Source organism: Pygocentrus nattereri, chromosome 2 (genome assembly GCF_015220715.1).
Source record: "Pygocentrus nattereri isolate fPygNat1 chromosome 2, fPygNat1.pri, whole genome shotgun sequence".
Taxonomy (NCBI): domain Eukaryota; kingdom Metazoa; phylum Chordata; class Actinopteri; order Characiformes; family Serrasalmidae; genus Pygocentrus; species Pygocentrus nattereri.
Window position 1 is genome coordinate 39,959,123 of NC_051212.1, and position 16,022 is coordinate 39,975,144.

At 40.6% G+C, this 16,022-nt stretch overlaps 1 protein-coding gene across 5 annotated transcripts in view; it reads left to right on the forward strand.

Moving 5' to 3' along the window:
- astn1 (astrotactin 1) overlaps positions 1 to 16,022 on the forward strand; it is a 246,924-nt gene that overhangs the window by 210,875 nt on the left and 20,027 nt on the right. For all 5 annotated transcript variants that reach the window (XM_017718434.2, XM_037545381.1, XM_017718431.2 and 2 more), the window contains 3 exons: positions 11,507 to 11,775; positions 13,370 to 13,503; positions 13,890 to 14,041. In XM_017718434.2, the coding sequence (XP_017573923.1) occupies positions 11,507 to 11,775; positions 13,370 to 13,503; positions 13,890 to 14,041 (555 nt within the window). The remainder of the gene's footprint in view (positions 1 to 11,506; positions 11,776 to 13,369; positions 13,504 to 13,889; positions 14,042 to 16,022) is intronic.

Sequence of the window (16,022 nt, forward strand, 5' to 3'; positions counted from 1 at the left end):
TTGATGGAACTGTGGCGCAAGAGCAGGCCACAATATTTTCTAGTCTGACACATTCATATTCTCAAGACAGCTGCAAACAGTGCCACGCCATACTAGACCTTACTAGGACTGTGGTGTATGCCCTTTATACATTGCATTAGACCACTTCCATGAAACTCTGGTTAACCCATACATGCACTGTGCTGTTATCCTTTAGCCCACATTGGGGCGAAGCTTCAAATATTCGCTGGTGATTACTGCTGAAGCTCTGGAACCCATACAGTGGTATTTGGGACAGGCCTGCAAGTCAGGAATTTGCCTTAGGGCCTTGAAAAAGGGATGACATGTAAAAAAAAAAAATTCTCTCATTCTCTCTCTTCCGACCATTTTTGATGAAAGCACATATAAAGTGTTTGTGTGATTACGCCTACCTCACCTAAGCACAAGCAGTAAGTGCTCCACCAAGCCCTCTCAACCTCAGCGCATCACTGAACAGGTGCACAATAATCTGAATGTATAATAACCACCCACTGCTCTTACGCCCTCTGTCCGTTACTTTGTCACTGCCTTGGAAACATGCAAAAGTTGCATTCTAATTAAACTCTAAACTATGAAAAAATAAACATTAACCACACAGATTGCTCTTTTCAAGCCTAGTAGACCTCTGAGTCTGCATAGCAAATTAGGTCCGTAATTTATTTAAACACCAGCAAACTTCTAGTGAATCAGTTCCCTGTCTACTATGGCAAAAATCAAAGGCTCTGTTTGTAGAAATCCCATTTGGATGCTCTTGAGAAACCTCTTCCCAGTCGTCAACTCCTCGCCTGACTTTACAACACAGTAAGATTTTTGGCAGAGACATCAACAGACCTGCTGTCACAAATGCCAGTTTCACCTGTCTGAAATCCAGCTTCTCTCTGGCTGCGCACATGACAGCTAAGGTGCGCTAAGTATTATAATGACAATTAAAATGCAATAACACAGCCCATTTATCTTGTCCTCCTTGCTCCATGAAGCACCGAGGTGGAACCTAAACCATCTGGAAACTCCCTTCCTGTGTCTTTTTATTGGTACATTTTGTAATAGATGTACAGTTCCTCCAGTCTTGTGAGGAATTCAATGCGAGTTTGCTACTCCATTTCATCCTCCACCCCTCTCTTGTAATGATACATATTAATCTACGTCGTGACAGCTTTTTTTCTAGACTTACTGAAGTGCTCACACGTCAGCTAGTAATTACAGGGATACATTTTTATCAGCTTAATTACTTGTAAAGCCTGTCTGTTGATGTATCTTGCTGGGATGTTAACGCTTTAGTGATGGTTTTTCTCTGTTGTTGTGGTTTCAGTATGGTAAGCTATCAGAAAAGAGGTCTTGGTGTGTTTATGAGTTGGGTCATTAGTGCCATAGTACTGTGGAAGTATTGCTGACTGATGGGAGAAAAGTCAGATTTCATTATTCTGACATTTCAAAGATGCTCTTTTTGCAAATGTTTCTCTTTATTGCTTTAATAATGTTGCTAAGTCTTATATCTTATCCTCATCTTATACAAGAAACTAGAAAACATGGGTGAAATGGAACTTAGCTGCAGTATCCAGTATATCTGTATTGCTCCTGCTAATGCGATTCATTGCAGCTCAGCTATGATAGGTTGTATGAGTTATGATCTTAGAAGCTGAGAATGAGATTGAACAAAGCCATTGTGTGAAAGCCACTGAAAAGGGCAAAGGATGAGCTAGGAGCACCAATTGTCATGTCAACACAGGGTGACCAGTGTGTGTGTGTGTGTGTGTGAGAGAGAGAGAGAGAGAGAGAGAGAGAGAGAGAGAGAGAGCTGGTGACAGAATGGGGGCTGCAGACAGGGGCCTGATGGAGCAGTCAGTGCTTGGCCCCGATTACTCATTTTAGAGGTCAGGAAAGACTGGACCCCAGTGACTTCTCTTTTTATAATTAATCTTTCAGCTAGCCACCAAGGAGGCCCATCTTCACATGCCAGTGACAGCACACATACTTGAGTAACTGTGCTCTCTGCTGTGCTGTGTGTGCATGTTTTTTCCTTTATCTCCAATATGTGATGTTAAATCAGCATTATGTAAATAGTGATATTTTTTGCTACTGGGGTCCTCCTACAGGTGTGGGATGTAATTCACTGTCTTAAATACACATTGCACTTTGAGCCCCTCTCCTGGACAGCTGCACACGTGAATTTGTTAATATGCTGAATTATGAAAGAATTATCTTGACTGAAAGGGTAGAGTGATAGGATTTTAGACAAACATGACTCCGCTGGCACAAAGTGAAACTTGGGTGGCAAGCTAGCCAACACAGCTAGACAGCAACTGACACGAGCATTTATTACTAGTACAGTGTTATCTAGCAAGTTTGCTAATGTCACTTTGAGATAGCTAGTGGCTAAACCTCTGTTGAAGTGAGCTGACATAGCTTATGATCAAAAATTTGAGTTGACGAGTTTGATAACGTAACAAAACATCTAGGAAGTGCAACAACACAAGTAAGCCAGCTAATAAGCTATTACATACTAGTTCCACAAGAAGAACACCATCTCGCTATCTGTCTTGTATTCTTCTATCTCTTTTAGCACTCATCAACGAGTAAAAAATTCACAAAGTGCAAAAGCAGGTGTTCTGGGCCCAGAGTGGCAGAGACAGTGATGCCATTCTCCCTATTAAAACTCCAAACTTCTTCTTCTTCTTCTTTTGGCTGCTCCCTTTAGGGGTCGCCACAGTGGATCATCTGCCTCCATCTTGCCCTATCCACTGCCTCCTCTACTTTTACACCAACCATCTCCATGTCCACCTTCACTACATCCATAAACCTTCTCTTGAGGTCTACCTCTTCTCCTTCTACCCGGCAGCTTCATCTCCAACATTCTTTGCCCAATATATCCACTATTCCTCCTCAACACATGTCCAAACCATCTCAACCTGGCCTCTCTGGCTTTATCTCCAAACTGCTCCGCCTTCACTGTCCCTCTGATCTGCTCATTTCTAATCTTGTCCATCCTTGTCACTTCCAACGAAAATCTCAGCATCTTCATCTCCGCCACCTCCAGCTCAGCCTCCTTTCTTTTAGACAGAGCCACAGTCTCTAAACCATACATCATAGCAGGACGCACTACTGTCTTGTAAACCTTCCCTTTCACTCTTGCTGCTATCCTTCTGTCACACATCAGCCCTGACACCTGTCTCCACCCACTCCATCCTGCCTGCACCCTCTTCTTCACCTCTTTTCTACACTGTCCATTGCTCTGGATGGTTGACCCAAGATATTTGAAGTCATCGACCTTTACGACCTCTACTCCTTGCATCTTCACCTTTCCACCTGCCTCCCTCTCATGTACACATGTATTCCGTCTTGTCTCTACTGACCTTCATTCCTCTCCTCTCCAGTGCAAACCTCCACCTCTCCAGATTCTCTTCCACCTGCTCTATACTCTCACCACAGATTACAATGTCATCTGCAAACATCAGATGACAGCCTTCTTCAACAACTCTTTCCCATATCTTCATGGTGTGGCTCATCAACTTTATACCTCTGTAGTTACTGTAGCTCTGCACATCACCCTTGTTCTTAAAAATGGGGACCAGTACACTGCTTCTCCACTCATCAGGCATCCTCTCACTCTCCAGGATTTTGTTAAACAACCTGGTTAAAAAGTCCACTGCCATCTCTCCTAAACATCTCCATACCTCCACAGGTATGTCATCTGGACAAACTGCCTTTCCATTCTTCATCCTTTTTAAAGCTGCCCTCCTTACTAATTCTCTGCACTTCCTGATCCACTGTCTCTCCCCCCGTTGTCCTCCTCTCTCTCTCGTTTTCCTCATTCATTAGTTCTTCAAAGTACTCCTTCCATCTACTCAAAACTCTCTGATCACTCACTAGTACATTTCCCTCTCTATCCTTTATGAGCCTAACCTGCTGTACATCCTTTCCAGCTCCATCTTTCTGTTTAGCCACACGATACAAGTCCTTTACTCCTTCTTTACTGTCCAGCCTCTCATACAGCTCATCATAGGCCTGAGCCTTTGCCTTTGCCACCATTCTTTTCGCTATGCGACTAGCCTCACAGTACTCCTGCCTACTTCCTTCATCTCTCTGGTTATCCCACTTTTTCTTAGCTGCATTCTTCTTCTGAATACTCTCCTGGACTTTCTCATTCCACCACCAACTTTCCTTGAATCTCCAATCTCCTTTAGGTGGCATCTCCTGCTAAGGATATAATCCACCTGTGTGCACCTCCCTCCACTCTTGTATGTCACCCTGTGTTCTTCCCTCTTCTGAAAATACGTGTTCACCACAGCCATTTCCATTCTCTTTGCAAAATCTACAACCATCTGACCTTCCGCATTTCTGTCTTTCACACCATACATACCCAGCACCTCTTCATCCCCTCTTTTCCCTTCACCAACATGTCCATTGAAATCTGCACCAATCACTAATCTCTCCTCTCTAGGGACACCATCTACCACTTCATCCATCTTACTCCAAAATTCCTCTTTCTCCTCTAACTGACAACCAACCTGTGGTGCATATGTACTGACCACATTCAAAATTACACCATCAACCTCCAACTTCAGGCTCATGATCCTGTCTGACACTCTCTTTACATCCAGAACACTTTTCCCAAGCTGTTCCTTTAGGATTATCCCTACTCCATTTCTCTTCCTCTCTACACCATGATAGGACAGTTTGAATCCACCTCCAATGTTCCTGGTCTTGCTTTTTTTCCATCTGGTCTCCTGGACACACAGAATATCTACCTTCCTTCTCTCCATCATGTCTGCAAGCTCTCTGCCTTTACCAGTCATTGTCCCTATGTTCAGAGTCCCTACTCTAACCTCCACACTCCTGCCTTTCCTTCTTTCTCGCTGCCTTCCTACCTGCCTTCCTCCTCTCCTCTTTGATGGTCTTTGACCTACAGTAGTCCAATTTCCACCGGCACCCTGCTGGTCAACAGCACCGGAGACGGTTGTTGTTAACACGGGCCTCGACCGATCCGGCATGGCAATCATATTTGTGAGCCACATGACAGTTTTGGCACAAGTTTTACACCGGATGCCCTTCCTGACGCAACCCTCACCATTTATCCGGGCTCGGGACCGGCACCAGAAGTACACAAAGTACACCCCTAATGGCTGGTTTCCTATTAAAACTCCAAACAAAAACATGAATTTGAAGGTGTTACTTTAAGGTATAATTGTTACATAATGTTGCTTTAAAGGTGTTTAAACCAGTTTGGAAAAGACATAGCAAGTTGAATTATGGAAACTTGCATTCTCTCAGGTCCAGTTGACATGAAAAATGACCACTTAATGAATCTGAAACTCAGGCTTTGTTTTGTAAATTAGTGTTAATTTAATTAAAGCTCCACAGTCATTAAAGGGAAATGTTAGTTAGCTATAGGGTCCATAAAGAACTATAGGCTTATGCAAATGGTTTTATTAACTTTGCACTAGACTCTTTGTAATAGATAGCAAACCTTAGTCCCTTTTTGAGAATTTTTTTTCTTTCTCTCTGGAAATATTTTGCCCTTTAACACAAATGTTTCTGTCCATTTACCTCACCTCATTCAAACAGAAAAAAAAAATTCTGCTTCTGATTTCAAACATGAAAAAGAAACTAAACAAGTCTAAACACTGCTGGTTTTATCACTGTAAATAACTGGTGACTCTATAGATATCATATCATATATCATCAAAGGTTTTTTAAAAGGAAGACACCTGGTCATCTACATGCAGGTCACTGGTATGCATGAGTGGATATGTGTGGTTGTGCATGTGCTTCATGGTGACCATTCTTTTTGTGCATCTGAGGAGTTTAGACTATACTAAACTGTATAATAACAGTACAATAACAGAAAGCATATATCACTGATGTTGAAAGAAAAATTTTTATGTTTTTTGTTATTGACATAATTTTAAATATGTTAATTTAATGACAAGTGGATTAAAGGAAAAGACCCCAAATGACTTACAAAAAAGTCTGGTTCCATTGTTTTACATTAAAAGTACAGTAAAAGTGTTTTCCTTCTACTGTAAAGTTATCATTTTGGAAAATTTCCTTCAAAAACACAGATATGCTATATGATATGAAACCTAATTAAATGTACAAGTATCAGTCTCTTTTTTGGGCCCTCAGACATTCATTTTTTTTGTTTTTATTTCACTCAATTTAAGACTGTGCCCCTAGCCATCATATATATTTGTTAAATTCACTACTTTTTTTTTTTACCCAGTTTTCTCCCCAGTTTTGTTGTCTCCAATTCCACCCCCCTGGTCCTCTAGGGCCCGGTTAGCAACCTCATGAGACCAGGTGAGGCACTGTGTCAGGTGTCATGGAGTTAGCAGAGACACTCTGGTGGGTCTTCTGCTCCTATATACCATGGAAGCTAAAGAATGCTGCACTGACCTGTAGGATATGCCTGTGGCATATCTGCTTTGAATTTGGAAGCAATTTATGCCAGAGGGGATTGTCTGTTCTCACGGACAGTTCTAGATAGATGCCACTGGTCACAATTATTAGGCACCCGTGTGCGGGCAACTTTGGAAATGGAATGTGCCATCCATCTGGTACCCACTATCATGCTTTGTTTGAACTCCAAAAATTCATGTCACCTTGCCATGAGCACGCTGACCATTGTTCAGCCCCACTCAAAAGATAACGCCACACAGTTTATAGAGATGTGGGCATTCCTAAAAGGTCCCCTAAAATAACGCCACTTCATAGTCAATTTACATGCTTCCATCCCATGACTTTTGCCACGTCAGTGTGTAATTTTGTCAAGTGCCTAAAACTTTTGTACTGTACTGTATATCAATAAATAAATGATTCAATGAAAAAAAAAATTTAAATTGGCAAATAGACACACACATGAATAATACAGAGAAATGCACTTGGCTGCAAAAAAAAAAAACCCAAAAAAATGAACAGGTGCAGCAGTTTGATCACAACATTGCTGCTAGGGGACTCCTGAGGCCCACAGGGCCCACAGGATCCATGTTTATAGCAGAGAGAAGAGAGGCGTGGAGTAAATGAGTAATACCGGTGAGACAGAGAGCACAGATTCACTGAGACTGATCTAATGGAGGAAACCTTCATGGTTTGTCTTGACCTTTATGCACCATTACATTTGTGACTCTATTGAAAAATGAATCTATGTGTTTGAGGGTAGCATGGGATTCTGTAAACAGGCCTGCTGCTGGAAAAATTCACAGCTCGACCATGGTGTTGCTAAAATTCTGACCAACATACTAAAACCTATTTAACATTTAGTAGTAATTCACGGCTACCGTACTAGCTGGACAGCACTTGACTTAGACAGGACTTAGACAAACGGAACAAATAGATAGCATTTTTTTTTTCATTGTGTTTTTTTTTCCTCCACTTGTAAGAGACATTGGTAAATCCTTAATATTATACTTGGATAGTTCTAGTAATGTGGCACTTCTGTAGTTTGTCTGAATGTAACATTCACATGTGCCAGTTTATCTGTAAGCCAAAGATTTCCCTCATGTTACTTAAGTGCTGCTGAGCACATCCTCAGAAAACCTGGATAAAGACTTTCTTCATCTATCATAAAATAATAAGGCAACAGTAAAAGCATTATGTTGAACATTTGTTCATTACTAAAAAAACATAACCTAAACAAGTGCACAAATTACTTCTTTTCCAGTGTATTCCAAGTGCGCGGTGGTCCTGTTGCACATTCTCAACAGGTGACACATTTTAGGATGCAGAGCATGTAATCTCAAACTTTTGCTCACTTGTGTTTCTGACTTTAGGTTAATGAAACATACCTTTGTTGGCCTCAAAGGCTGTGTCATCAGCGCCATTACACTGACATTGATACTGAATGTGAAGTGGCTGTCCAATGTCAAATATGTATTAGTACATTGTATTTTTTATAATAAACCCCTTTAAAAAGCTTGATATATACATCAGATCTCAGTTAGCCAATTATCTCCATGCAGCAGGTTGTGGGAAAAAACAAAAAATTGTTTTTTCCCACAACCTACAAAACAAAATTGTTTTGTAACATTAACGAAATACTGGAGGATTTTGAGTGTAGTGGGGATGAATGCAGTGAAAAACAAGGAGCAATAGTGGCAACATTGCTCAGAGAGAAGAATTAGCTTACCCTTCGTCCCTCCCAAACAAAGCGCCACTGCGGTCAGGCCCAATCCCAACTAAATAAACACAGCTTGTCTCACCTGCGTTGGCCAGGCACCACTGCTACTGCTTTTATTAAGAGACGGAGAGGCCTGTCAGTTAGGAGCAGGAGCCAGCCGTGTGCTTAAAGTGAAGGAATAAATCAAACACGGCAAGACTGAGCGGATAGTCAGAGCAAGAGAAAAGAGGAAAGAAAGGACTGGAAAGAGTAACTCTAATGTGGGCTGGCTGCATGTTGCTGTGGACCACCATGTCACAATCTCTATGTAACAAGAATATTGAATGATATATGTATCATGCACAGCATTTTAGGTTAGACAGAAGCTCAGTGAATTTGTGCAGAACTGCCTGAAACCTGCATTATTGCATCCCGCAGTCTCATCCTACCTCTTTCACTTCACCTTCTTTCGCCCTTGTTGCTGGCTGAATTTACCTTTCAGTTAATATTTTAGTTGGATATATTCTGTATGATATTGGCTAAAATACTCAATGGATACCTGCTGTAGTGAACACAGGCACTGAACTACACCGAACTTCAGTTAGCTTCAACTTTCAACATTTTTACATCTTACATTTCTTTTTTTCACAGTTTTAGCTATTCTAACGATTTTGAATAACAGTTAGAGGGTACATGTAATGCCTTTGCATCACTAAATGACAGAAGCAAAGAAACAGGAGGCACATGCATTTTACACATACGCATGTCATGCATGCTGAACAGCTCCAAGAATAGACCTGGTGAGAAAGAGCCTTGGTTGTGTAAACTGTAGAGGTGTAGCTCATCGTGCCACAGTGAATTACAACAAGCAGTAGCATCTGTCCACTGCAGTTTGCCTTTCACAGAGATTTGGGAAGTGCTCACATGTAGCCATCCCAATGCAGCCATAACTCATTTTGCAGCGCTGCAGTGACTCAAGCATTGTACATTTTTAGATTTTTATTGATTGAAATCCTTTGTAAACTTCTTTGTGAATGCCATTTTTTTTCCATTAATACAGTGCAGTTCGTTGTCCTGATTCCACTGCATCATTTTCTATCTCGCCTTCTTGGCAAATACTTGAAGGGGAAACCCGTGTTCATTATCCTCTTACCAAATCAGACTCTGGAGACTGTATTTTTCCAATCTGTGCAGCCAGAGTAATACGATTTTGTTTGGTGATCTACGCCTTCTGCTTCATTTTACAGAGGCTGAGCGCCTGAGTCTCTTACAGACTTACAGCGCCATCTGGAGTCTACTGAGTAAATTAACACTTCATTTACTGAGCTGCCTGTAAGCTGCTTGGCAAATGCAGAGGATTTTGAGATTCGTCACCTCTGTAACATCTAATAATTGGCAAGCAGTGGCATATACAAATCCCTCAAAAACAACTGCGAATATCAAAAGGTTTTCTTGTCACTGAGAGGTGCGTTAAAACATCAAATTTTGCCCTGCTTCCTCATGCAAATAAGAGGCTAATCTAAAGGGCTGTTTTCCTCAGCTTCCCTAGTTTAATGTAACCTTCAGTGGATTCTGCCTGTTTTATTGCTGTCAGAATTCAGAGCTGCAGAGAAAATGTGTCAAAGCAAATTGGCACGCTCTAGGGTGTTTGTGGCACTTCCTCACTGTTGCGCTCTCTCATGCTATTTTCTCTCTCTCTCTCTCTCTGTCTCTCTCTCTCTCTCTCTCTCTCATTCTTGGTCTTACTCACCCCACTTTTCCATTTCTGTGTCTAATTAAAGCACAAGCTCAGCTAATATCAGTAATGCATGCTTAATCTACATCTGAGATCTAATTTAATGAAATATGTTGAACATTTGGCTTTTCCTAATGACTACAACATTCTGATTGCTAACCCAGCCAAATCCTTCCTTATTTTGCATTTTGTTAAGTTTTTCCCTCTTAAAGCTTCAGTCTCTCTTCTCAGTGTCTTGTGATTAAGTGGTAAAACAGAGCAGACAGTTTGGCTTATGGCGAAGCTCCTCATTTGCCTCATTTGCCTCCGTGATTAATCAAACACGTGTTGCTCCATAAAGAGGCACATGTCTCGCACAAACCCACAGAAAACCCCAGAGGTAACAGAGGCCCAACATGGCATTCTCTGCCTTCAGATCAGATGCTACTCACATACACCCAACCCCTCCGTCACTACTGCAGGCTCTAATGTCACACTATGCACATTTCTGTCTTAACGATTTTATGCAACAAATGTTTGAACCCTTTGAAATATTTGATAATGTAAGCAATGTGGCAGTTATCAGTAATAATTTTCAAATGTGGCAGTTATCAGTAATAATTTTCAAGTCAGTTTGATAGAAACAAGCTGCTGGCAGCAATATTTCTTTATTTAAAACATTTTTATTTTATCTTTTCCAAAACATGCATTACTTCCTAACTAGTGAGGTCTGGCTGTGAATGGCAGTCCCAAGTCTGGTTCCTTCGGGTTGAGCCGCGCATAAGCAATGAATAACAAAAGTGCTCCCACTCCAATTTTCCCCAAATTAAGCGAGTTTAATTAAAAAAGCTTGTCAGAGGAAGGATTTCAGGCTGGAGGACATGGCATTCTCTCTCTCTCTCTCTCTCTCTCTCTGAGTGCATGCAGAAGGATGGATGGCCTGCCAGGCATGGCTTTGGTTGGCTCTGCTCATTTATGGAGCACAATGCTTGGGGAACTGGAGTGTGGAACTTTTGCTTTTTTTTATCTCTCCCCAGTTTCCAGACAAGGAGAGTAAGGTAAACTCTTTGACAGGTTGAGGGAACAGTAGGTTGTGGTATACTCTTATCACTCAGACCCATAACTTTGCATCTTTTTTATCACTGTTAAGGCTTGCACAGCTATTGTGTGCTATTCCCTAATTGGCTGTTAAGCTCTTAAATTGCTTACATAGCTGTTGGGCTCAGCTAAGTATGCTAACTGGTCTTTCAAACTCTTTTGGGGGTGGATCGAGGTGAAAAAAGATCAGAGACTGTTCATTGCGTTTTACATAAATCATGTGTCTTTACAGTTTTGAATGTTTTAAAGGTATTCAACAGCCTATAGAGACCCAGACTACATATTCAGTAGTCATTTGCAAGCTCCGGTGAAATACATGTCCTCTAGCCATAACTGGCTTGCCTTGACTTTCAACAGAAGCTGATTTCAAGATAAACCATTAGCATACACTTTTACAGTGTTCAGGCTAGTCTGATGTTGACAAATGGTCTCATGTGATTAAATACATATAATTCAAAATACACATGATTACACCTCAGAAATCCTGGCATGTCATGTGCCTCAAGCTATGAAGCACACCATCAGTGTTAATGATGCAAAATGTCCTTAGTTGTTCAGTCCTAAATCATCTCTCTCCGTTGCAGGCAACTCTCCATCGGATGAGTCAGAGGAGCGGGACAAAGAGCAGCGGACCCTCACCTACCCAGCCTACATCGCCAGCCTGCTGGACTCGGGGGCCAAGCGCATGGCGGCGGGGGTGCGCATGGACTGCAGCAGCCAGGGCCAGTGCCCGGTCTCCTGCCACCTCTGCCACATGAGCCCTGGGCCCCCGCGGCCTGCAGAGCCTGTGCTGCTCCAGGTCACCAAAGCTGCACCCATTTATGAGCTTGTCAACAACAATGAAACCTACCAGGTCTGTATGTCAGAATTAATGATAGGTGATATGACAAATATATGACATCACAATTAATTAAATGTACAATGTTTGTTTTTCCTGAGATTTGCAAAAATAAATTACTTGAGGAACTGGAGGAAAACTGTAACAAAGTAAAAAATAAATGAATACTAGAAGATAATGGGCAGACATCCAATTAACTACTTGTTGTTATGCAGCTTATGCAGTTATGCTGGTTGTTTACAGGCTTTCTGAAATTGGTCTAAATCTTATTTTGAAACTGTTGTTCAATCAATTTCACACATACTCAGCTTGTATAACCTCCATATAAAAGCATTGCCAATACAATGGGATGTTCTGTAGCAGCTGCACATGTGCTTAAAACCACCATGCACAGTGCCAGTGCTTGACCAAGAGGGGTATATAGCAATAGGCTGTAGAGCAGTGGAGTAATTGTATTCTTAACAACATTGGATACTGATATTACTTACTTGGATATTGATGTTACTTAATACTGCTCTGCAGAACTTCTACCCTTACTCCTGATCTTAGAGCACAAAAACATGGACATGCACATTTGAACAAATAGTAACATGTCAATTTTACAATATCATAATCAATTTTAAAAAAAATGATGATGTTCCTGCCCTAGAGCCTCTACAATTAGAGAACTGCGACCTCTACTGAGAGCTGTTAAGGTGCTCAAACCAACAGCTGTACAAAAATAAAATAATACATATTGTAAAATTCAATCAATTCATGAACTTTTTCTGGTCTTGAATATTGTTATACACAGCAAAAAACAGTATTATCTTAAAGAAACACAGTCGCTATTTTTATGACTATGATTACCTGTGTTAATTATGTAACTAATGCTCATGCTAATCACAGCACCTATTTTTGTCTCCTTTTAACTGGGTTGCATATAAGTTTGCAATATCTACTTGGAGAACACTGCTAGAGCTGCTATTGCTTTGGATTGCAATATTATTTTAGAAATCTGATCATGGTGATGTTCATGCTCTCAATATTATGCATCCCTGTATTTATTTGCTATCACCACTAGAATGCTTAATATAAGGGAAGTTTAAATAAAGGGTTTGTGCATTCTGATAAATGTTTATAACCATATAGTATTTATTAGTGTTGTCAAGATCACTTGATCAGAGTTCAAATCAAGACCAACACTTCTTGTAGTTGAGGCAAGTGCAAGACCTGGAAAGGCAGAGACTGTAATGAGACCAAGACCAGATTTTTTCAGAATATACAAATAATAAATGTAACATGTAAAATATGTATAATATACAATGCAGAGGAAACCTTCAGGGGGAGAGCAGGGGGATACAAAAAGCTAGCATTACATGCATCCACACATTTAAATAAACATGAGCCCTAATTTCCAAACACTTTGACCATCTGTTTAATGGTAAAATAGTTCTCTCTAGTTATATCAGTTTCCCAACATGCCTTTTAAGCATTATCATTGGGCTACTTGTCAATCGTTGACAATATCAGAATACATCGCCTCAGGCCTAACTTTACTACTAATGTAATATAAAAAGCAGGGTCAGGGTTCCTCACCATCATCATGTACTTTTTATGGCTTTTGCAGGCTCTGCAGGAGGCCATGATGAGCATGCTGTGGTGCTCAGGGAAAGGCGATGTCATTGATGACTGGTGTCGCTGTGACTCCAGTGCCTTTGGCGCTGATGGACTGCCAACTTGTGCCCCACTGACCCAGCCCATGTAAGGCGTACAAACCCTTCTAATGTAATAAAGAGGCTTGATGTGTTTAACATATAATATAGCAAGGACTTGGCTAAGTTTAAGTACTACTGTTGTACATATAGTGTATTAGATATATAGTTAATTATGAACTTGATCTTGAGGCCTATATAATTTGATTGTCCATAAAAGATCTTCTGCTAGAATATGGGGAGCAAGCAGAAAAACCACCAGGCCGTTTTCCTTCACAAATGCAATATTCAGTGTGCATTGGGTTTGTGTGTTCAGTTACAGTTCTGATTTTATTTAAATCTGTGATTATATTTGAAGAGTGTGTTTATATCAATTTTTATACTACCACATTGATCAGAGTCTGGAAAATCTATAATTATTTCTTCTCTGTTCAGGCTCAAACTGTCTCACTTATATGAGCCCAGCAGCTCATTGGTGATTGTGGAATGGAGTCACGCAGAACCGCCTATTGGAGTTCGCATTGTTGACTATCTCATCAGTCAGGAGAAAGTAACAGAGAGAACTGATCATACCAAAGTTGAAACAGGTAAATCATGTGCTGTGCAAGTTCTTTTCCTTCTTTTTTCTATACTTTAATGAGCAAAATCTTTGAGCTACTGTGCTCTTCAGCAGCATATATCCACTGCTCTGATGATAATGCACTGAGTATGTTCCCTTGTATTTATTTGCTATGACCACTAGATTGTGCTGAACATCAGTGAAAGACTATATTATAACATCTAAAGTCTATGGTTAGAGTCTAGGTATTTTTGTTTTGTATGATTTTTCTGAATTTTACATTTTTTTAAGCATTTACAGTGCTGTGCTGAAGTCACAAACCACCCTTGCATTAATTTAATGTACACTCAAATGGCCACGAAGTATGCTATTTCACAGAAAATTGTAAACATGCTTTTAACACTTAGTACACCATCAAATGTGTATGTAATTTGTTCACCCCACTTATAACTCTTATAACAAATGAGTTGTCGTTGTGTCTTTTCAGCAAAATATGTTCTCAGAGGTGTCACTGACATTGTTTCCCTTTAAAGCAGACATATCAAATTGTAAAAAAAGTGTCTATTGCCTAAAATAGTGTGAGCTGGTAGGCTTACCTATTTACAGCATTAGTGTTGAACAAAAAGAAGGACAAATTTTGTTATTCGAAAACTGCCAAGTGACATTGGTCGGTTTTTATGTTGAATGAGTAATAGAGGCTGTAGGTAAGTTAGTTAGCTAATACAACTAACAAGTGTAATGTTGGATGCTGATGAAGACTCTTTGTCTTCTATATAAGGTATTTTCTCCTCAGCAAGCGAGAAATATATTTTCATTGTTTCTGGACCTGGCTACCATCAGACACAGCACCTAGTTAGTGGTAAAGCCACGCTATCTCTGCCTTGTCAGCCACTTCCTTAAGAATGTGTCCTTGGCAACAAACTCACATACAGGCACTTGTGTCTTAGGGTAGCAAAGCATTACATAATATACACTGCTCAAAAAAATAAAGGGAACACTTAAACAACACAATATAACTCCAAGTAAATCAAACTTTCCACTTAGAAAGCAACACTGTTTGACAATCAATTTCACATGCTGTTGTGCAAATGGAATAGACAACAGGTGGAAATTATTGGCGATTAGCAAGACACACTCAATAAAGGAATGGTTCTGCAGGTGGGGACCACAGACCATTTCTCAGTACCGATGCTTTCTGGCAGATGTTTTGGTCATTTTTGGACAAGAGTAAATCTGGACAAGAGTAAATCTCAGGCTGGCTTTTGCTCATTAGCAAGAGCTAAAAGAGATGACAGGATGCAAGACAGTCTCACAGCTGAAGGGAAAACAATAAAAATCAAACTGTAGAGTGCACATTCTTGCCAATGTTTTTTTTATGAAAGACAGATGTAGGATGTTACCCTACCTGTATCATCCCTGTCTCACAGAGTTATGTAGTTTTCCAAAGTTAATTTGACTGCAGTCCTGTTTTAGACTAGCATGCAAAGAAATAAGTTACTGCTGTCCATGAGGGGCTATTTCTCAAAGGGCTATTTGTATTTACGATAGTGGTGTAAAAGTGAAATGCACTCCGTGACTGTAGAGACAAAAAATACCAATTCACATGATGCTACTCTAGCACTCATCTAAAACCCATCAGGGTGGACATATCTCAATCCTGACATTAATTTATCACAGCCTAAGAGGGTGTAGTGACACAGTGGTAGTCGATCTCAGCAGGACTCTGCCATGGCTGGCTGAACATGTCTTAGCTGGAAGCTTTAGCCAATGAATACCCACAACCAAAAAGTGTTGAAATGAGTTAAACTGATGTCAGATCCAGTCTAGCCAGAGACCACAGCAGCCCTGCTGGGCAGACCCAGGCCACCAGAGTCCCATGCTGAGGTTAAAATGTCCATGGTATGGATGTCTTGATTAAGGATCAGTATGGGAACCAAGCCAGGTCTGTTTTAATGAATTGAGTTTTGGCTGTAGCACATTCTCATAATCCCTTTTTCTGTTTACATCAC